Genomic DNA, 22,940 nt, shown 5'->3' with positions numbered 1-22,940 from the left:
AGTGGAGGGTAGGTGTGGGGGGGATAAAATCTTAATTTTATGGCAGTGATTGTAAAACATTAAAAAATAATAATAAAATAAAATTTAAAAAAAAAAAAGAATTTACAAAGTAAAAAAAAAAAAAAAGAAACAGAACATACCATCCCCACTCTTTATAGAGTTTAGGAACTATGAGTGTAAAACATTGTATATAATATCAACTTTTTTTGATTTCTTAATTTTGCTTAACTTTCTTTTCCCTCTTATTTGTTCTTTATCATAAGAGATGGTTCTCTGGGAAGGTGTGGAGAAATGATACACTAGGAAATATAGATGATGTAAAACAAAAGATAGCAATAAAATTTCATTTTAAAAATTTTTGTTGGCTTTTCACAAGAGAATGATCAGCCCAATTTAATGTTTTTCCAGTGATACAGGGTCATCATTATAATTTTTCTTTTCTCTTACTAAAAATAAAGAGATGTACTGAAGGGCTACTGCAATATGTTGGACAGTTGAAATTTACACTAAATAGCCAGGAACTATTGTGCTTTCACTGTTACTGTATGTTTTTTATTATCTACATGCTCCCTCCACTAAAATCCTATCTTAATACTTCTTCTTGGTACGGAGATGACCATTTCTTAAAGCTATGTCAGAGGGCTATGAGTATTGACAGATCCTATTAAACTCAAAAGATTCAGAGTTGAGGATGCATCCCAGGGGTCCACCTTAGCTCAGTGCGGAAAAGTTAATAACCAGAAAGTTGATCACCAGGAACTACTTTTTTGGGGGACTACTGCAGTTCATGAAGACCATTTACTTAAGCAATAAAGAGTCATGATCTGCACTGGTAGAGAATGTCAGTGTCCAAAACTCAGCACAGTTCCTGGCACACAGTAGGCACTTAATAAATGCTTACTGAATGCATTTTCTTCTGGTATTCTTCCAGCCTACTTCTAAATTTGCTATTTCAAATCTGCTATAGACGAGGAAACCCAAAACCAAGATTATTTGAATCATGGCTAAAATAAAAATAAATAGACAATAAATGAAGATCTTTCTTATGAATAAGGTATATGGGCTTGGTAATACCTATTTTTGTTGTAGTGTAGTATAATAAAAAAAACAAAACGCAGGATCTGCTGAACTCTTATCATATCAGATTACACTTGAAATATTGTGTTCATTCCCACATACTACATATGAAGATGGATTTTAATCAATTTGAAAGCAACCAGAAGAAGATGATCAGATTATGAAAGGGCTGGAGGCCATGCCATATGAAAGTTGGCAGAAGGAACTGGTTATGTTAGCCTGAAAATGAAAATACTTAAGAAACGTCATAGTTGCTTTGAAGTGAGTGAAGGGCAACATGCCATGTGAAAAGAAAGTATGTTTGTTTTGCCTGAGAGCTTAGCACAGTGTCTCACAGATAGTGCTTTCAGAACCCACATAGAAGAACTAGGAGCAATGGGTATAAGTTGAAGAGTATCAGATTTCAACTTAATGAGAAAAAAAAATTCCTAACAATCAAGGCATTCCACAAGTGGAATGAGCTGCCCCTCACCAGAAATCTTCAAGGACCTGTCCCTCATACCTTAGAAGGTGGTTTGAGTTGATGACTATCTAGGGTTGAGATTCATAAAAATAGCTGTCATTATTATTACTATATTAATAAAAATATACCTTATCATTCTAAGCATTCTATTCATTTAGCTACAGTAGTCATGCTAATTCTCTCCATATTTTGTAATCACACAATTCTAGAGTAGGAAGAATTTACTTTTTTCTTTTCTTTAGTATCTTTAGCACTAAAGAGGAATCTGAATTTTACTGTCCCTAAAATAATTAGAAAATATTTCCTAATGTAAATTAATAATAGTTTATATCAATGTAACAATTTAAGGTCTGCAAAGCACTTTACTTATGTTAGCTCATTTAAGCCTAACAACGTTCCTTTTGAGAAAGGGGTGAGTATTATCTATGTAATTCATTCACCCATTCAATAAGCATTTATTAGGTATTTACTACATGCCATACAATGGGGATGAAAACACACACACATACACACACACATACACACATACACACATACAAAACTAGTCTCTGCCATGAAGGCACTAACGTTAGGATAACATGTAAAAGTATAAATGCAAAATGGATACAAAATAATTTCCATCACCTTGGCATTAGTGACTGGCATTAATTGTACTTGAGCTACATTTTGGAGGAAGTTAGGAATTCAAAGAGGTAGGGTAGAGGTGAGTAAAAGTTTCATTCTAGGCATGGATGACAATTTGTAAAAAGGAAAAGAGGAGATGAAAGCTGGCGTATGGAGAGCAGCAAGCTGAGAAGCGGAGCTGGAACATACGATACATGAAGGAGAGGTCAATAAGTCTGGAAAGGTAAGCTAGAGACTGACTGCAAAGTGCTCTGGAGATCAAACTGAAGAGTCTGCATTTTATCCTAGAGGCAAGATAGAGGCACTGGAATTTCTTGAACAAGAAGTAACATAGTGAGAGACTGGAGGAAGAGAGACAAATTAGGAGACTCAGAGCACTAGAATTACAGTGGTGGACACATGGATAAGGGATAGAGCATTTTGTTTTTTAGATGACATCTAACTACAGGGTCATGTAAACTATTGTCTGAGCAGTTTTCTAACCCAAGTACTCTAGTTGCCATACGACACTCTGAAAATCATTTACTGAGCATCTAAAATTTCCCTTTACTTACTCCACTGCAACACTTCAAACACCTGTGACTTCATCATTGTAGACACTCCCTTCAACATCACAGACTGAAAATTCTTTGTGCCTTAGTATATATTCTTCATCCCCAGTTTGACAGTGATGACACAAAGAACTTACCTAGGATCATCTGAAAGCAAAAGACCTGGCTCATAGTGATACTTCGTTGAAGCCTCTCTCTTGGCACAATGCTTCAATAAAATTAAAAAAATATTTGGGAGAAGCTCTCCAGATACAAAGTTCTGCACTTTAGACTCATAATATTTCTACCTTGTTTTAAAATCTAATACCTTTAAAAATCCAATATCACTTTAAAGTGATGTAACTACTCAATAGTAGTAGTCTATTATTAACAACCTCAAAAATTAAACTAACATTTGGCAGATTTCTAAAGTGATTTTTAATTGTAGCTTTTTCTGTCAAATATTAAGTGCTATTATTTTCAGAATAGAAAAGAATTATTTCCCAGCAAAACCTACTTGCAATATAAAGCGTATCTCTCACTCCTTGGAATAAAGATGAGAAACAGAAGACTGAAAAGAAAGGAAAGTAACTCCCTAATCTGATCTCAAGCAAGTGGCTTTCATTTCAACAAAAGAGAAAAAAAAAAATTTCCTTTTTTTTTCTTGTTGTTTTGTACACAGGCATGAAAGCTTCTATTTCAATATTAAGTCCATTAAGTCTCATATATATGTGTGTGTAGATACACACACACACATACACACACATATATGAATGAGATTTTAAATCAGACTCACAGAAGAAAAGAAAAATGAAGGCAGCCTTAAAGTTGAAAAGCAATTCACTTAAATCTGGTGGTCTTTGGAGAAGAAGATGTGCCAAGTCCGACCCTTTTCTAGGATTTTTCAGTGAAGAAAAGGGCAAGGCTTGATACTAATTCAAAACCCTGCAATCCAGAAGTGACCAAAAATTCAAGTTCCCCTTGGCTTGATGGCAATCAATCACCTTCCCCATTCAAGGATTTCATTATTCAAACATACACCCATCTACAATCTCTCCCTCCTTTCCCTACCAAATATATTTAAGTTCCAGGAAGGAAAAAACAAAATCATGTATCTTACCCACAAAAAAAAAGAGGACTGACTATGATGGGGTACTTCTTAATAAGCAAAATAAATGCCATGAACATTAGTAAGTCCTAATGGAAGTTTAGCAGTGCTGATATTGTAAAAGGAGGGAAAGGTATAGAATGCAGATACTGTGGGGAAAAGGAATATAGAGTATATGCAGGACTGAATGGATATGAGTCAAAAACCTTTTACTTGCCACCCCCTCTAATTTTATGTTTTCCTTTTTCACAGATGCCTTGTTCATCCATGTGCTTTCTATCCCTTACAAGGGAATACTTACGATAAGTGACTGGAGACTTTTCTTCATAAGTAAAATGAAGCTGCATTTCCTCCTCAGGCATCTGACAGATGAACACTTTCAGCAAACAAGAAATAAGAAACAAAGCATTGTGGGCTTGCCAAATAAAGAGGTGGCTACAAAGAAAAAGAGAAAAAATCCACAAGAATCAATGTTTAATTTATGAGCAAAAACATCTTATGTCTATTCCCTGAACTCTCCTCCTCCTGTCAAGCACTGCGCCTGCTCTACTGATGTTTTGGGATATATATGTCCCCGCCAATTACATTTATTAATTATAATATAAAGCCAAACATAACTATCATGTAGAATCATAATTTTGTAACTGACATGAAGTTGATAACGAGTTTTCAAAAACGATTCAAAGTCAAATCAGTCTTTGGTGACCCCTGGAAAAAAAGCTTGCTCTTTTGTTTTGGATTCTTTAATTGTTCCACAATGTACAGCTTTTCAGTAAAGACAATGAACAGGTGAGCACACGTAATAAAAACCTAAGAGAGCATACAAAAATAATCACATTATAAAGACAGCTCAAGCATCAAAACAAAGTCCTGGACTGAGAATATTAATACAGTTACTTAAGTCAGATTTCTGAAACCCAAAGCATTAAACTCAGAAGTTCAGTTGCTTGGGTGTTTTGTTTCTTGTTTTTAAGTGTCAGTGAAGTAGTCTCTAAATAGTAAGTAACAACAGAAACAGGTGATTAAAGTCCAAGGCCTAAAGAGTACAAAAATTCATTGGTTTTTTTCTATTCTAATAGAGTGTATGATATTCTGCCTGGCATTGAAATCATTTGCATATGCTTTTCTCCCAGTCAGAAGATACTTAATAAATACAAATGCGAACAATTTCAGAAGGCATCACTATGCTATAAATGGTCATCAGCCACCCAACCTTTTGTAGTATTTTGGGGTATGGAGGATTTTTTTTTAAAAAAGACAAGGTTTTCACTTCTGTAATCTCATACTGCTTCAATACATTCAAGCAGCAGCATTCTTTAAGCACAGAAACCAGGACAGTGCAGCTTTCAAAGAGGTTCAGTATAATGATAAATGAAGTTCCAATACAGAAGAAGATTCTTACATGTACAACACTGAATATGTGAACAAAAGAGAACTAAGTAGCATCCATTCTGTGATAAATTCCAAAAGTACTCGAATGAAATGAGAAAAAAAAAGCAGAAAAAAAGGAAGAAAAAAAAAACATTGCCTTAATCTTGAGAAAAAAAGGATTCTGTCCACAACTTGAAAAGCTAAACATAGGAAAATGATAGCTACAATATTTTCATGTTACCAAGTTTCAGGATGCTCAAGTTCTTTGCAGATTATGCACCAACTAAAGACACTGAGCATCACCACATAGCAGGTCCCCAGTTCAACTAGGAACCCTGGACAGCTCTTTATAAGAGTGACTCTCTGTGAAGAGATTAAAGGAGACTTACATGAATTGAAACTAAACAAAATTAACAGAACCAGTAAAACAACTATTAAAGTGAACATAATAACATAAAGGATAGCAACACTGAAAGACTTCTGAACCTTAATTAATAAAATATCTAATCATGACTTCAGAAGACTGATGGTGAAACATGCCTCTCACCCCTCACCGAAGAGATGACACACTGCAGATGCAGGATAACGTAGATGTTGATTTGTTTTGACTGTATTTATTTGTTACAAAGAAAGATGGGAGGGGCAGGGAGTAGTGGGCAGAGGCAGTCATAGTAAAGAGACAACATATAAAGAAAGAAAAAATCAATAAAACATTTAAAAAGAAAGAAAAGTGCAGCTGACTAAGCAGTCTATATTTTCATTTAGGTGGCTTTTATTTTTGAAAATGAGGCAGAGCAGTAAAATGCCAACTATAGCTGATGAAAATAATCAGCAAATTGCACTGTTGTGCTAATGAAAAATGTGTCTTTTTCAGAGGACTCATTTCTGGACATGGTCTGTTCACATGAGTTTTATAATGCTGATAAAACTGGTCTACAACGGCAGCATCTGCCAATTCCTACTCTCACAGGTAACAGTAAATCGAGTCCTCTCAGATTTAAGGAGATAACAGACTATTCCTACATGGACTAATTAATGCTGCATATTTCTATGAAAAGGAAGTGATGAAAAATTTTCATCATCCTATAGTTCTAATGTTAAATAACTGTAAATCTCATCCTGATGAAAGGTTAGTGTCTGGTAATATTTTTACCATTTTCTTTCTTGTAAATGTCACCCCACTGGTCATTCAAAACATGAAATGTTAACACAGAAGAGATTTCATGAGAAAACTGATCCATTAGAAGGCATCTTACAAGGCTTTCATGGTTGCTATAACGATAAAGGTGTAATTTTTAATGTTGACTTTACCTGAAATTCTGGCAAAAATTCAACATTCAGGAAAGATTAGAAAAAACTGCACCTGAGAGTCAAGTTGACAGAAATACTTTCTTCTCTGTGATTCTATGAATTTGTAAACTTTGGAGTAAATGTTCCCTAAACCACTTAAACACAAATTCTTTAAATGGTAAATAATACTCCCCACCTTCACATTTTAGCAATAAGTAGTGTGAGACAGAGGAGTGAATACAAACTGAAAAGGTGATGCCAGTGTTCAATTCGTTAGTGAGTCAGAAATAATAGGTCATCTTTTGAGTAACAATGATAAGTCAAAAATACTGATAGAAATAGAAAAGAAAAATATTTTCTGGGAAGGCAAGATGACCACTTGGGAGAATCTGTATTGGTCTTTAGTTTAACAATGAATTTTGCAAAAAAATAATTAGAAAGCATGCAGCTGGCTATCCTTCATTTCAGTTTTTTAAGAAAAAAGGCAAAGAAACAAAACTATGAGATGACATAAAGGATTTTTTTTTTAAATAAAAGTGGTTATCCACTACCTTCTTGGTATCAGAACCTAAAAACCTAGGTCTCACATCACCTCAGTTACCACAACTATAGCTACAAAATAACTACAAACTGGTTTTTACTATGATAACCCTCTGTCATTAACACAACTATAAGAAACCAAGAAAGCAGATTATTTTTAAAGTATTTCCTTCAAAAATGGCTAAAACATCAGTTTCTAAGGAAAGGGTTAAATTTCAATTATACTGAAGATTCACTGGTCTAAACTGTTTCTCTTCTTCTCAGTACTGGATAACAGGAGAAATTATCATAAATAAGGTCTCATTATTTAGTATGAAAAGTGTATTACCATTTTAAAGAGCTTCTCCTTCCATGTCCATTAAGAAGTTATGTCAGATTTTATATTCTACAGCATTTATACACTTGGGAGTATACATCAAATTAAGCAGAAGTAGTAGTCCCAGAGAATTTTTAAAGTAAGTATGTTAAATACAAATCAATAAATTAGGCCACTGACAAAAATGTTTATTTTATAAAAACAAGTATAAGTATATCTGAGGCCTTAACACTCTCTAAGAGATAGCCTAATTTTTAAGAGTTCCTTAATTAACAAGATGATTTATAATTCCAGTCATTTTCTTATAATTTGCCCACACAGAACAATGCCCTAGAAATGTTCAGTTCCTGAACTTTCCAGGGCACAGATCTCTTTATACGACATCTGACAGAGTGCAAGTGGGTTTAGTTAATCATTTTAAAATGATGCTGCTACAAGACTTAAGCTACCACTTTGCTGTTTGATTTTTCTTCTTAAATAGAGGAGGCACATTCCTTAAATTCAACAGAAAATGTAAATAAAGAAAATAAAAATGACCCAATGTGAAAAAAAACATGGAAGCAGATTTCAGTTACTATCCAATTCTGAATCTTACTAAAACAAAATCAATCCAATTATGACAATGGCAAATTACAAAACTCCAAAGGCCATAAATGTTACTATTAAATCTACTGGCTAAAAAGGATGTATATGTGTACATCTATGCAGACTATACACACATCTGAGCCAGGAAGTTCAAATATTACAAAAATTACATCCATTCATTGATTTTGCTGTTTATGTCAACTGATTATATCTTTCTTCCTGTGCTTTATTTTTCTCAAAATAATGGCATAATGACACCATACGGCCTAACAAAGAAACAACTGCAGCCTACTTCAACCAGTAAATGAACAGCTAAAACCTTCAAGGCATTACATTAAATATTAAGGCATTACAATTTCATCACGCAACTTACTTTTGACATTCTGCTGAAATTTTTAATTCTTTGGTTCTAGAAAGGAAGACCTTTATGAGTGCTCCAAGGTTGCCCGTTCGAGGATTATTTTCAACTGCAAGAAAAAAAATAATATTTTAAGAGTCAAAAACCATTCATTATAATCATAGTAGCACAGAATTCAGATTATGTGATTTCAGTGGTATGAAATTCTCATCTGTGGAAACTCCCTCTGCTAATGCCAGTTGGCACCTTCTCTACAAATTACAGTCTTAGGGCCTAAAAGCATTCTGAAAGGTTTAAGTGACTTGTTCAGGGACTATGTGACAGAAGAGAAACTTGAAGCTCCATCTTTCCAAGGCCAGTTCTCTATCCACTATGGCATGTTGCTAAATTACAAAACAAGCACAGAGCCAAGAAGATAAAGTAAAAAGGAACTTCAGCTGTCAAGACATCTGCCAAAAATCTCATTCACCTCAAATCTGAGAATCTCTGTGTTCTTGGTGTGCCTTACTAATAAATAATTTCAACACTCAGAAGTTAGAGGAAAGAAACTGCTGGTCTAGACATAATTCTAGCCAACAAGGAAAAACTGATTGGAGCTATGAAAAAATATGGAAAGAGGGTTGAAGGTGCTAAGGAGAAGGGCAGGAATATATAGTTTATATTAGTCAACAAAAGGCATGCTGAGAAGATGAATGTGTACCCTAGTTTCCTTGTGAGGACACATTAGTCTCTTTAAATGTAGCCATTCTTGTGACTGAGGTTTCTAGCTGATTTCAAGTTCATAAGATAACTCTGCAATAGGGCAAACGAAAACCATAAGGAAATCTTGCTTTTCATGAATGGAAGGACAGTATCATAACACAAAGGGAAATGATGGTACCTTTGGCCTCTAGGCTGGTCAGACTACACCTGAAATATTTTGTTCAATTCTTAGTTCCACAATTTTGGAGGAAGTTGACAAAGTGGTTTCAACTAGAGGAGTGACAATGTAATGCTAAGGGGTCTGAAAATGGCAATTTTGATCATGGAGATGAGTAAGGGGAATATAACTGTTCTAAAATACTTGGAAAGCTGTCAGGCTGCTAAAAAACTGACTTTTGTGTAGAGAGTAAAACTAGGACCAATGGGTAGAAATTTCAAGGTGGGAGATTTCAGCTTAACCTAACAAAAACAACAAAAAAAACCCCAAAACTTTTAAGTGTTTTATGCCATCTAAAAATCACTGGAAGCATTTGAGCACAGGCTGAATGCCCATATAGCAGCCATAGTATAGAAAAGATTCTTGCTTTAGGTTAGAATAAAAGATCTCAAAAGCACTTTGCAACTGCATTACCTATACAGGATTATCACAAAGAAAGCACTTATAAAACAAGGTGAAATATAATAAATCAACAGACAATTATTAATTAAATTGATTAAAGCATAGTGCTTTGCACAGAGTAAAAACTTAAGTTCTTTTTCATTGATTAAGCACCTATGATATGCCAGGCATTAGTAATACAAAGATAAATAAAACAATTCTTGCCTTCAAGAAGTATGTATTTTATCAATGAAGACAATAGGTACATACATATGTACTGAATGATGCTGAAGAAAATCATGTAATATTACATACATACACAGTAGGTTCACTACAAATTTCATTGTTGTTCTTTTTCAGCCATGTCTAACTCTTCATGACCCCATGGACCAAAGCACACCAATGCTGTCCATGAGGTTTTCTTGGCAAAGACAATGGAGTGGTTTGCTATTTCCTTCTCCAGTGGATTAAGGCAAACAGATATTAAGTGATTTGCCCAGGGGTCATACAGTTAGTAAATGTCTAAGGCGGCATTTGAACTCGGATCTTCCTGACTCCAGGCCCAGCACTCTGTCCACTGAGCCACCTAATTGCCTTTCTTATTTAATATCAATTAGGCCATCACTGAAACAAGGCAATCCTTTTATCCCTTCCATAAATGATTCTATATCATACTTTCCAGAGTGGCTATTTCAAACCAATTCCTCCCCCACCCAAGTTTCCCACACAACCCCCTATGCCTAGCGGTTCAACAGAGGACCTGCCTTCATACTGTTGAGAAAATAAAAGCCACTCACCAAGAAGCTCCTCTTCTCTTCTCTACATCTCACAACCCCATGACTTCACAGTCCATTATCTCCTCTTTTATTCCTGTCTCTGATGAAATGACAGCCCTTCTCTTCACCAAGGCCAACCTTTCTATCTGTAACCTTAATCACAATCCTCCATGTCTTTTCCCCTCTGCCTACAAACATGCCAAGGTCTTTATCATCCTGATTTTCTCAGCTACCAGAACCCACTCCTCCCAAATCATCTTGTGTGTATATATACATATATGTGTATACGTACACACTGCCTCCCCCTCACAGAATGTAAGCTCCTTGAATACAAGAATAGGACCCATTTCTCTTTGTATCCCAGAAACCTAGCAAAGCGCCCCCTCCCTTTCTTTTCCAGGTATACCCTGTTACCTAGCCCCTGAGGATTCATGTCCCTCTAGGTCCCATTTCTGACTTCAAGACTTCAAAAAAACCACAGCCCCTGGCCAGGTACCTTCATTGGTCTCCTCTACCTATTCCCTCCTTTGCTGCTCCCTTTTGTATGTTGTCTCCCTCCATGAGGATGTAAGGTCCCTGAGGGAAAAGGCTCTCTTTTTGCTTATATTTGTATCTCAAGCACTTAGCACAGTATCTGGCATAGAGTAAATGATTAATAAATGCTTATTTCCTGTCTTCTTGCCTGAGTCCAAATTCTCCCTGGGGATGCTGACAACCTACTGAACTAATTATTCTGTGAGTTCCCTGAGGGCAGGAACTGTCTTTTGCCTCTTCTTGTACCCCCAGTATCTAGTACAATGTCTATCACATAGTAGGCACTAAATAAATGCTTACTGACTATCTGATGAATCTATCAAACTCTCACCTAGTCATACCCTCCCCATTTCAGTGACTCTGTAACCCCAGCACTCATTATTCAAATTCTGTTCTCTGTTCCCTTCTCTATCTATTCCCCTATAGGTTTTCCCTCAACCCCATTACTGCCCCATCTAAAGTTACCCATCCCTTCCACTGTGCTCTTTGGAATGCCTGTTCCATAGGTAATGAATTTGCTTTCATCTTAAGCCTTTTCCTTTCCATCTTTTTGAACTCACTAAAATCTGGGTTCCTTCTGATAACACAAGACTACAGGTATTTTCAAGGGCACTCTCCCCTTCCTCATCCATCTCTTGGTCTGGTTGTCTGACCTCCCTGGCTTCCTTCAAAGCTCAGCTAAAAATCCCACCTTCTGCAAGAAGCCCTTACTGATCACTACCTCCTTAATCCTAGTGCCTCCCCTATAAAACTACCCCGAGTTTATCTCATATATATTTTGTCTGTACATAAGTTTTCATGGTATCTCTCCTATTAGACAGTAAGTTCCTTGAGAGCAGGTGCCATATTGTTTTACTTTCTTTTTATCTCCACGGTTAGCACACTAACTGGCACATAACAGGCACTTAATAAATGCTTGTTGTTGACTGACTGAAGCAAACTAAGTACGTAATAAGTGCTTATTGATTGATTGACTCATTTCTTCATCTAAGACTTGCTGAAGTACAAATCTAACCTGCTATCTAATACAGCTACTGCCCTTCCATTGTAATGACAAAATTTGGCATGGTAGAAAGCACATGGTACTACTCCATACACTCTTTCCTTCTCCCCTGCCTTTGCTCATGCCATGTACTCTGCCTGTAACATCCCCAATCTTATTAAACCAATCCATGCCCATCCCCTCTATCCAAATCTACTCTTCTGTACACATCTCTCCAAGAAGTTGACCCCCATTAGTCATTACTCCATGAACTCTTAGCTGAAAAATACTGTTGTCCCTCTTAGGCACATTCCACTATATGTATAATTTTCACAGTCAATATAGTCACTATAGTTCAAGGAAGCAGCTGAATTATATTAACATACAACTTTTCTATGATTTGCTTTCCTCCTAAAGCAGCAAAGGATTTTAGAATATTGAGTACTTTTTTTAAAAGAACACTCATTAAACACCTTGTTAAACAATTCAGCTTTAATCCCTGACTGCACTAAAAGAACCAGATCAAAAATGTTAAACTGTTTATAGAAATATGGGCTAGTGAACTAACTTTTTGAGAAACAACATTATCTTATAAATGGCTACTTAATCCATATCTGAGGAATGCTATATACTAAAAGTACAGATTAGCATGAAATAAAATCTGCTCATTAACCAAATATTAATTCTCTTACCTAAAGACTTGCAGACTGAGATGGTGGCTTCCTCTAAGAGCTTCAGTTCAGCACTAGGAAGGAAAGAAGAGGAAAGTGATTGATTAGAGCATAATAAGTATACAAAGTATTTGATGGACATTTTTTAATACTCAATTTTTTAAAAAAAATCTTATCTTTTTACTGGAAAATAAGCATTTCAAAATTATTTCACAGTATGGAATTAGAATTAGAACAGGCAAACATAATACCCCAAACAAAAGCATGTTTAATATTTTACTTAAAGTCACTGTTCATCAATAACAAATATTGATTAAATAATCACTATGCAAGGCACTATGATAAGTACCACTTTTACATAAATAACTGGTCTTACAAATAAGTAGAAAAGCTTCCGCTATCAGTAAGACCATAATGCAAACTACTACTCTGTTAACTGGTCTATGTATCTCTAATTTGATACAAGGCAACTGTCTTTTATTAGAAAAAGAAGAAAAGGAAAGGGAAAAAAGGAGAAGGGAGAGGAAAGGAAAGGGGAGGGAGAGGGAGGGAAAGAAAAATAGGTTATATGGGGGGGTGGGAAAGGGAGAGAGACAACAGGTAAATAACTAGACAAATGTAAATAACATACAGTAGCTAAAAGGTAATCTTTGAGGGGAAACAGCACAAACAGTAGGCAAAAGGAAGAAAAGCTTCATGCAAAAGGTAGAATTGAGATGAATTTTGAAGGAAGTCAGGGAAAATAAAAAAGTGAAGGGGGGAAGAAATCAGTATAAAGTTCCAGAGGAAAGAAATAGAGTGTTCCTAAATATGTGTTATTCTGGACAATTTAAGTTAAATAAAACCTTATTTTTTCCAGATATTTACATTATAATTTCAGGGATGATTTCATTTTATATTCTGACTGACACTGAGTAAAGTTTCTATCCTTTATTTGTTAATAATAAATTTTAATGATGACTTCTGCTTCCATATCACAGTTATTTTTGCATATCCATAATCCATCTCCTCCCATCCCTAATTTGTAAGAAGAACATAAAGAAAGACTCTATCTGATCCTGTCCTGAACATTCTGTTTCCAGAGATTATAATCTCTACTAAAAGAAGAAAGGTACTGTTCTTTATCTCTTCTCCCAGGTCCAAATGGATCATTAAAATCACTCAACAATCAGCTTCATTTTATAGTTCTTTCCATTATATTATAATAGTCATTGTGTATAATGTTCTGATTCTACTCACTCCAGTCTTTTTCAGTTCATCAAATATTATACCACAACAATATCCCAAGACATTCACATACCAAAACTTGTTCAGCTATCCCTTCAATCAATAGGTACCCAATTTGTTTCCAGTTTTTTGCTACCATAAAATGCCTACTATGAATATTTCAGTATATAAGTATATTTCTCTTAGTTCTTTAGGATATACACACAGTAGTTGGATCTCTGGGTCAAGAATTTAGTGATACTGCTTAGATAATTCTAAATTTATTTCTAAAATGGTTGAAAGGAGAAGCTGTCTTTTCCTTCATTTTATATCCTCATAGCTTATTACAGTGTCTGCCACATAGTAGCTGCTTAATATATATATATATATATATATATATATATATATATATGCGCTTACTGACTTAATGAATGACCAATTCATAGTTCCACTACTGTGTCTGTTTTCCCACAATCCTTTGAACACCATTTTCCATTTTTTATCAATTATTCCCAACTTGCTGAATGTGAGGTGAAATATCAGGGCTATTTTAGTTCACATTTCTCTCATTATGAGACATTTAGCACAATCTTTAACATAGTTGCTGACAGTTTGCAATTCTTTTGAAAACTATTCACATCTTATCTATTGGGGAAAGGTTTTTTGTCTTATATATCTGTATTAGGTCCCTAAAAATTATAGATATCAGATTTTATCAGAGAAGTAGAGGACAGATTTAAATCCAAATTGTCTATCTCCAAATCTTATGCTCAGGATTACTGCCATCATCATCATCATTGTCATCATCATCATCTCCACACTATCACTTCTCTTCCTTGTTTCACTAAAAATTCTCCCACTAGCTCTAACTGTGAAAGGTTCTTCCTTTTATTCTCCTCTAATTTTTTTTTTTATGGTTAGGGCATGTATCCATATGGATCTTATTATATACAACACAATGCAACACAGGGGTCTAAATTTATTTTCTGCCAAATCACTTTCTAGTTAACCTTGAGAGATCAAGAGTCTTTCCCTCAATTATTTATGTTATTGGGCTGACCAAACCCTGGAATACTGAGTTGCCATTGATGTTTCATTCATCTATTAAAAAAAAAAAACATAAATATAAAGTATACAGAAGTATAGTGGAAAGAATACTAGATTTGGACTCAGAAGATCTGGGTTCAAATCTCAGCTGTTACTACCCATGTGACCTTGGAGAAAGTTGCTTTATGTCCTGGGCATTAGTTCCTTCATCCGCAATATGGAAGGGTTGGACTTGACCAAACTCCCCTACAGCTCTAAATCTATGAACCTATCATATAGTTATATATACCTAAAAATCTGCAAATTGAATTTTGTAGTATGGTCATCTTTATTTTATCATTGTGGTACAGTCTACTGAGGCTTTAAGCCTCACCTCTGACATGCTGGCTGTGTGACCTGAGACAAGTCACTTGTCTTTTCAATACTCTTAGCAATTCCTTAAAATTGTAAGTTTCAGAGTAGGTGCCAACCTGCACTGACAGAAGGAATTTCCTTTTCTGAGAATTTCCTGAATCAATAATGGTCCAGTCCCAATCACTTCTATGTTGGTATGCCTCAACCATAAACAGTCTATTCCTACAATTTTTTGTCTTCCTTTATTTCCAGAAAAAAAGTGCTTTAAAATAATATTTATATAAGTCTTTAAATGTGAACTACTATGTATCTAAACTCCAAAGTAATAGAAATAGGCTGCATGCTTTCCTAATAAATCTGAGGTAAAGCAAGGTTGTCACCTCTCCCCACTACTATCTGACAAGCTTGTTCTACCCCAAATTTATTAGGAAAAAGCAAGTGGTATTTTTCCATTATTAACATTGCTAACTTTGGGGTTTAGATACATTCTATTTTATCATAGTTTACAAGGTCCCTTCCATATCCTTGTGCTTTTTAAAGTTTTCAGCATAAATATTATAACTTTCCCCAAACCTTTGTGCATTTGCTGACATGATCATGTGGATTTAACTATCATTTCTATGCAAATGACTCACAAATATATTTATGCAGCCCTAGACTCTTCCCTGATTCCCAATCCCACACTGTCAATGACCTATTGGAAATTTCAAACTTGATGTCCCAGAGATATCTACAACTCAAAATGTCCAGAACTAAACTCATTATTTTTATCTCCAAACTTTTCCCTTTTCCAGACTTCCCTTTTTCTGTCAAAGGCATCATTCTTTCAGCGAATGAAATTTCTATCTTTGGCACTGATCCCAACTCTTCATTCCCTCTCACATATGCAATCACCTACATATCTTGCTGATTCTACCTCCAAAATACACGTCCAATATCTTCTCTCTACCCAGACAGCCCTCAGTACCTCTCATCTGGATCTCTGCAACAGCATCCTAACTGGTCTCCCTGACTTAAATTCCTCATCATTTAAATACATACTACATACTGTTGCCAAAGTAATTCTCCTTAAGCATAGATCTGAATATGTCACTTCCCTACTCTCAATCAACTCCAACAGCTTCCTATTCATTACCTCTAGGATAAAATATAAACTCCTGTACTTAGCTTTTAAAGTCTTTCACAACCTGGTTCTCTACTTTTAATTTTTAATCTTTCATTCTTATTCAGCATTCCTAGCCTTCTCACTCTGCAATCCAGTCAAACTGGTCTTATCTCTGTTCCCTACACACAACACTCATGTTTGTTCCTTCTCACTGGTCATCCCACATGTTTACAATGTGTTCCCTTATTACCTCTGATTCAGAGTTCCTCTCTTTCTTTCTTTTTTTTTTTAATTATTAAATTTATTTATTTAACTTTTAACACTCATTTTCACAAAATTTTGGGTTACAAATTTTCTCCCCTTTTATCCCCTCCCCCCCCAAACACCAAGCATTCTAATTGCCCCTATGACCAATCTGCTCTCTCTTCTATCATCCCTCTCTGCCCTTGTCTCCATCTTCTCTTTTGTCCTGTAGGGGCAGATAGCTTTCTATACCCCTTTACCTGTTTTTCTTATTTCCTAGTGGCAAGAACATTACTCAACAGTTGATCCTAACACTTTGAGTTCCAACTTCTCTTCCTCCCTCCCTCCCCACCCCTTCCCTTTGGAAGGCAAGCAATTCAATATAGGCCATATCTGTGTAGTTTTGCAAATGACTTCCATAATAGTTGTGTTGTATAGGACTAACTATATTTCCCTCCATCCTATCCTGTCCCCCATTACTTCTATTCTCTTTTGATCCTATCCCTCCCCATGAGTGTCGACCTCGAATTGCACTCTCCTCCTCATGCCCTCCCTTCTATCATCCCCCCCACCCTGCTTGTCCCCTTATCCCCCACTTTCCTGTATTGTGAGATAGGTTTTCCTACCAAAATGAGTGTGCACTTTATTCTTTTCTTTAGTGGAATGTGATGAGAGTAGACTTCATGTTTTTCTCTCACCTCCCCTCATTATCCCTCCACTAATGAGTCTTTTGCTTGCCTCTTTTATGAGAGATAATTTGACCCATTCAATTTCTCCCTTTCTCCTCCCAATATATTTCTCTCTCACTGCTTGATTTCATTTTTTTTTTAAGATATGATCCCATCCTCTTCAATTCACTCTGTGCACTCTGTCTCTATGTATGTGAGCGTGTGTGCATGTGTAATCCCACCCAGTACCCAGATACTGAAATGTTTCAAGAGTTACAAATATTGTCTTTCCATGTAGGAATGTAAACAGTTCAACTTTAGTAAGTCCCTTATGACTTCACTTTGCTGTTCACCTTTTCATGGTTCTCTTCATTCTTGTGTTTGAAAGTCAAATTTTCTTTTCAGCTCTGGTCTTTTCATCAAGAATACTTGAAAATCCTCTATTTCATTGAAAGACCAATTTTTCCCCTGAAGTATTATACTCAGTTTTGCTGGGTAGGTGATTCTTGGTTTTAGTCCTAGTTCCTTTGACTTCTGGAATATACTGTTCCATGCCCTTCGATCCCTTAATGTAGAGGCTGCTAGATCTTGTGTTATCCTGATTGTATTTCCACAATACTTGAATTGTTTCTTTCTAGCTGCCTGCAGTATTTTCTCCTTGACCTGGGAACTCTGGAATTTGGCCACAATGTTCCTAGGAGTTTCTCTTTTTGGATCTCTTTCAGGCGGTGTTCTGTGGATTCCTTGAATATTTATTTTGCCCTCTGGTTCTAGAATCTCAGGGCAGTTTTCCTTGATAATTTCATGAAAGATGATGTCTAGGCTTTTCTTTTGATCATGGCTTTCAGGTAGTCCCATAATTTTTAAATTGTCTCTCCTGGATCTATTTTCCAGGTCTGTTGTTTTTCCAATGAGATATTTCACATTATCTTCCATTTTTCCATTCTTCTCTCTTTGTTCTGTGATTTCTTGGTTTTGCATAAAGTCATTAGCCTCCATCTGTGCCATTCTAATTTTGAAAGAACTATTTTCTTCAGTGAGCTTTTGAATTTCCTTTTCCATTTGGCTAATTCTGCTTTTGAAAGCATTCTTCTCCTCATTGGCTTTTTGAACCTCTTTTGCCAATTGAGTTAGGCTAGTTTTCAAGGTGTTAATTTCTTCAACATTTTTTTGGGTCTCCCTTAGCAGGGAGCTGATATGCTGTTCATGCTTTGACTTCATGTCTCTCATTTCTCTTCCCAGCTTTTCCTCCACCTCTCTAACTTGATTTTCAAAATTCTTTTTGAGCTCTTCCATGGCCTGAGCCCATTGGGTGGGCTGGGACACAGAAGCCTTGATTTCTGTGTCTTTGCCTGATGGTAAGCATTGTTCTTCCTCATCAGAAAGGAAGGGAGGAAATGCCTGTTCGCCAAGAAAGTAACCTTCTATAGTCTTATTTCTTTTCCCTTTTCTGGGCATTTTCCCAGCCAGTGACTTGACCTCTGAATATTTTCCTCACACCCACCTCACCTCCTGATCCTCCCAGCCAGTGTTTGGGGTCTGAGATTCAAATGCTGCTTCCAGCCTCAGGGCTTTTGGCGGGGGCAGGGCTGCTATTCAGTATGAGATTATGTTCTGGTGCTGAGGTCGGGGCAGGGCCACCTCTCAGGCTCAGTTCCCTCAGGGGGTTTATGCACAGACCTTCCGCAATGGATTCAGGCTCCCGCCCGCTTGGGGAGCCCCTGTCTGCAGCCGCCTCTCAGCTTCTACCTCCCGGGGGGGGGGGGGGGGGCCTGAATTATGGGGGCACCCCACTCCCCTCTCGACCCGCCAAAGAGACTCTCTCACCCACCCCTGTCACCTGTGGGTGGAGGGACTTGTGCGGCCGCTGGAGATCCCGTCCCTGAAGCCTGCTCGGATCTGTTTCTCTCGGTGCCGCAGCCGTGGCCGCAGCAGATCTGGGCTGGGCTTTGTGTCTGCAGTGCGAAGGACCTTTTGCGAGAGGTTTGCAGATCCCTCTGTGGGTGGAGGGACCCGCGTGGCCGCTGGAGATCCTGTCTGTGAAGCCTGCTCGGATCTTTTCCTCTCGGTGCCGCGGCCGCGGCAGGGCTGCACTCAGCTCCCAGTCCCGGCGCCCAGTCCGCAGCGCGAAGGACCCCCCCGCGAGAGGTTTGCAGGTCTCTCTGGAACAGAAATCTCCCTCGCTCCAATGTTCCGTGGCCTCTGGGTGCGGAATTCGCCGTGAGTTACTTCCCTGTAGCCATTCTATGGGTTGTGGGTTCAGAGCTATGTGTATGTGCGTCTTTCTACTCCGCCATCTTGGCTCCGCCCCTCCCTCTCTTTCTTCATGAAGCCTCCCGTGATCTTCCTAAATGCTAGTGCCCCCTTTACTATTAGGCATTTACTTATTACTCACTTAATACCTATACAGGGTATACTCATATATTTACTCTGTCTCCTCCGTAACACTGGAAACTCTTCACATAGTATTTTTTTCTTTCTTTGTACCTGTATACACTGCATGTACCTGACATACAATAGGTGTTTAATAAATGCTTGCTGAATGATTGGTTCAAGATGTCATTTTTACATCTCCATTAAGGCTTATACTCCTGAATTAATTACTATATTTTATTGTACATGATCTGTATAAGTATTTTCAAAAATATCACTATAAAAATAATTGTAATTTATGCATCAGTATCATTTGCTGAGAATGAAATAGTTGAGATAATCTATGAAAAATATGATAAATCCTTCCATACCAAATTAATATATACTCTGATACTTGGTGGTTTCAATGCAAAGGAGGGGAAAAGTGAGGGTGGGGAGAAATACATTGAAAAGTATAGTTCCTGAGAAAGAAATGAGATAACCAAGACCTGCAGATTATATTGAAACTGTATACCTCTAGAGTATAAGTTTTTTTCAGAAAAAGAATTGGTAAGCACTAAACCATGAAATAATACCATGAAAAATGAAACTGATCATATTTTAACAGCCCCAAAGACTTATTATTGATGGAGGAGTTATCCTTAAGTCACCTGTTTGTGTACAGTCAGAAAACTGACTCATCAAAGCTAAGAGAAGAAACAAAGATGAGAGATAAAAAGGGTTGGGGTGGGGAGGAGGGAAGGGAAGGTGAAATTATTTTACCTAGATTAGAATATAAACTTTTGTAAAATCTTACAAAGAATGATGGATGGTTATGAACATCTCATAAAGCACATAGTCAAAGTTAAAATCAATTTTAAAAAAGCTTGGCAAAATAGTCATCTAAACAAAGCTATCCCTAAGGAATTCAAGGATGTAAATGGAAAAAAGACTGACTACCCAAAAAAAGGGAAGAAATTTGTGAAAACCATTTCAACAAAAATTTTTCTCCATTAAGAATAGGAGAACCACCACACTGGGCCCCAATATCACCGACCCTGAGAAACTTATAGAAGAGGTAGAAATGGCACCACAGAAAATAAATACAGCTGGTGACAAAAATACTGTGAGGACATGAAAGACCAATATACAAAATACCTGAAAAAGAAAAATATCTCAGACCATTTTAATACTGAAAAAGATGATCAAGCAATGAAAAATCACTGATTCATATGCCTACTATCTCATCATTATCAGAGACATCTATCCATGAATTGAGGGGATCCTCAATGAGGGCATCAGTGGAGAACAATAAGTTTTGCAACCAATATTTGACAACAGACCACATCATTACTCTCTTCCAAATAGCAGCCCATTACCATCGCCAATGCTTAGCACATCTCAGCACACAGTAGGAACTTAATAAACATTTACTGACTAACCAATTAACTGAAAAAAGCAGAAAATCTAATATGTCATTATGTGTAAAGTTTGCTAATTATGAAAATGTAGCTGATGGCTTTCTGTGAACTGAAACACACTTTTCTCAAGCTTCCCATGAAAGCAAAGACCCACCTTTTCAAAATCAACATTTTATTGGTGTTGCTATATGGCAGTGAGTCATTGAACACTACTATGTCCAAAAATCTAAAGATGAGTATCACATACAGGACAATAGAGAGGCATAGCCATAGGCTGTAAAACCAATGAGTAACTCCAAAGAACAATAGGAAAAAAGATCAAATGACAGAAAAAGATGGGTATGTCACGTGGTAAGAGCAAAGGATGCCATCAAAGTAGGGAGAAAAAAAGAAAAGCTTCAGCTTGTTGAGCAAATCCCCTGAGGCAAACATCTTTGAGCATATGGACAAGAGTCACAGATAACAGGCAGGCACAGACAGGGTTGCAATCTATGTCACTGAAGGGAACTTCCAAACTGATGAGACCACAGATCCACTTGAGAGTTTTGAATATGGTCTACAAAGTATGTTTATTTTTTCTGTCCTTTAAAATTAATTTATCATTTTTCTATAGTCTACTCTAGCTCATAGCCTATTTGGTAAAAGGGCTATGCAATATTGAGGAGAAATCTGTGTATATTCTTTTATGTGCCCATTCAAAACATACACTGTCTTTCAAATCTAATTTTTCAAATATGTTTGTTTATTTCTATCTTTTCCTTTTTGTTTATCTTTCTTCTAGATTTATGCTCTGGGAGAGCAACATTAAAGTCAAATATTGCTATCTGTCTTGTTAATTTTAGCTTTATGAACTTAGATGCAATGCCGTTTAGTGAACAGATAGCTAATAATACTATTTCACTATGTTGTCTTTAAGCGTAAGTAATAGAGTTGTCTTGTTTGTCTCCTTTAACAATGCAAATCTTAAATTTGCCTTCTGATAGTAAGTTTGCAACTCTACTGTCTTAAAATTTAAATACAAAAAAACCATTATTCCAAGTCTCTCATTTTCCCACTGCACCTACCTTTATTTTTTCAGTGTGTCTTTATGCACCAAACTGTTTGATTTGTCTTCTTATCCATTCTGACATTTGGTTTTGTTTCATTGAGGAGTTTAGATTAATTGCATGTAGGATTATAACTGTTAAGTTTGCATTTGTCTGAATACTTCTTTGGCATTATTTATTCCTATCACTCCTTTAAGACAAGTCAACCATTCTTTAAGGATCTACTACGTGTTCCAGGCACGATGATAATTAATCACTGTGATTCATTTTGCTAACACTAATTTGATAATAATAATAAGTCTTTTTCCATAGCCTCTGTGAAGTGCATATATGGGCCCTCTTTTACCTGTCCTATCCCAGGATGCTTGAGTTTATTTAAACTGTTAGTATGTCTTTATTTTTATTTATTCATTTGACCCCTCTGACCCTTTCTTCTTTCTATCTAGATAAGAATATAGTTCAAAAGCCATTTTTGCCTTTCCCTCCATCCTACCCCACTTCCCACCATCCTACCCCACTTCCCACCATCACCACATTTCCCAGTACAACCATTTAATGTGAATAATATCTGTAGTCAAACATCATATACCTCAAGATACTCCAAATGGATGAGACCCAGATGTAAAAGGTCATTTCAGAAAGTAGGGGCCAGCAAGCTATGGCTCCAAATTCACCCCAACACCTGTTTTTGCCTGACCAGCCTGTGTGAATAGTCTATCCTTCCCTGAAATACAAATATTTTTAAATGCAAAAAATGTAAAAACCATTCGTGGCTTGTGGACCATACAAAAACAGATACAAAGATTTGACCCAAAGATGTTAGTTTGCCAATCCCTGTCACAGAGGTCACTGAAAACAAAGACAGATATAGATATAGCTACAGATACAGATATATATATATGCATATATACATATATATTATATATGTATGTATTTTTCCCCATCCAAGTTCACAGACCCCCTGAAATTCATC

General features: G+C 36.5%; 1 protein-coding gene across 2 annotated transcripts in view; it reads right to left on the bottom strand.

Moving 5' to 3' along the window:
* DYM (dymeclin) overlaps positions 1-22,940 on the bottom strand; it is a 601,776-nt gene that overhangs the window by 508,275 nt on the left and 70,561 nt on the right. For both annotated transcript variants that reach the window (XM_072605141.1, XM_072605142.1), the window contains exons 3-5: positions 12,547-12,599; positions 8,278-8,371; positions 4,104-4,237 (exon numbers count right to left, since the gene is read on the bottom strand). In XM_072605141.1, coding sequence (XP_072461242.1) covers positions 4,104-4,237; positions 8,278-8,371; positions 12,547-12,599 — 281 coding nt within the window. The remainder of the gene's footprint in view (positions 1-4,103; positions 4,238-8,277; positions 8,372-12,546; positions 12,600-22,940) is intronic.

Source organism: Notamacropus eugenii, chromosome 4 (genome assembly GCF_028372415.1).
Source record: "Notamacropus eugenii isolate mMacEug1 chromosome 4, mMacEug1.pri_v2, whole genome shotgun sequence".
Taxonomy (NCBI): Eukaryota; Metazoa; Chordata; class Mammalia; order Diprotodontia; family Macropodidae; genus Notamacropus; species Notamacropus eugenii.
This window is presented reverse-complemented; position numbering and strand designations above follow the sequence as displayed.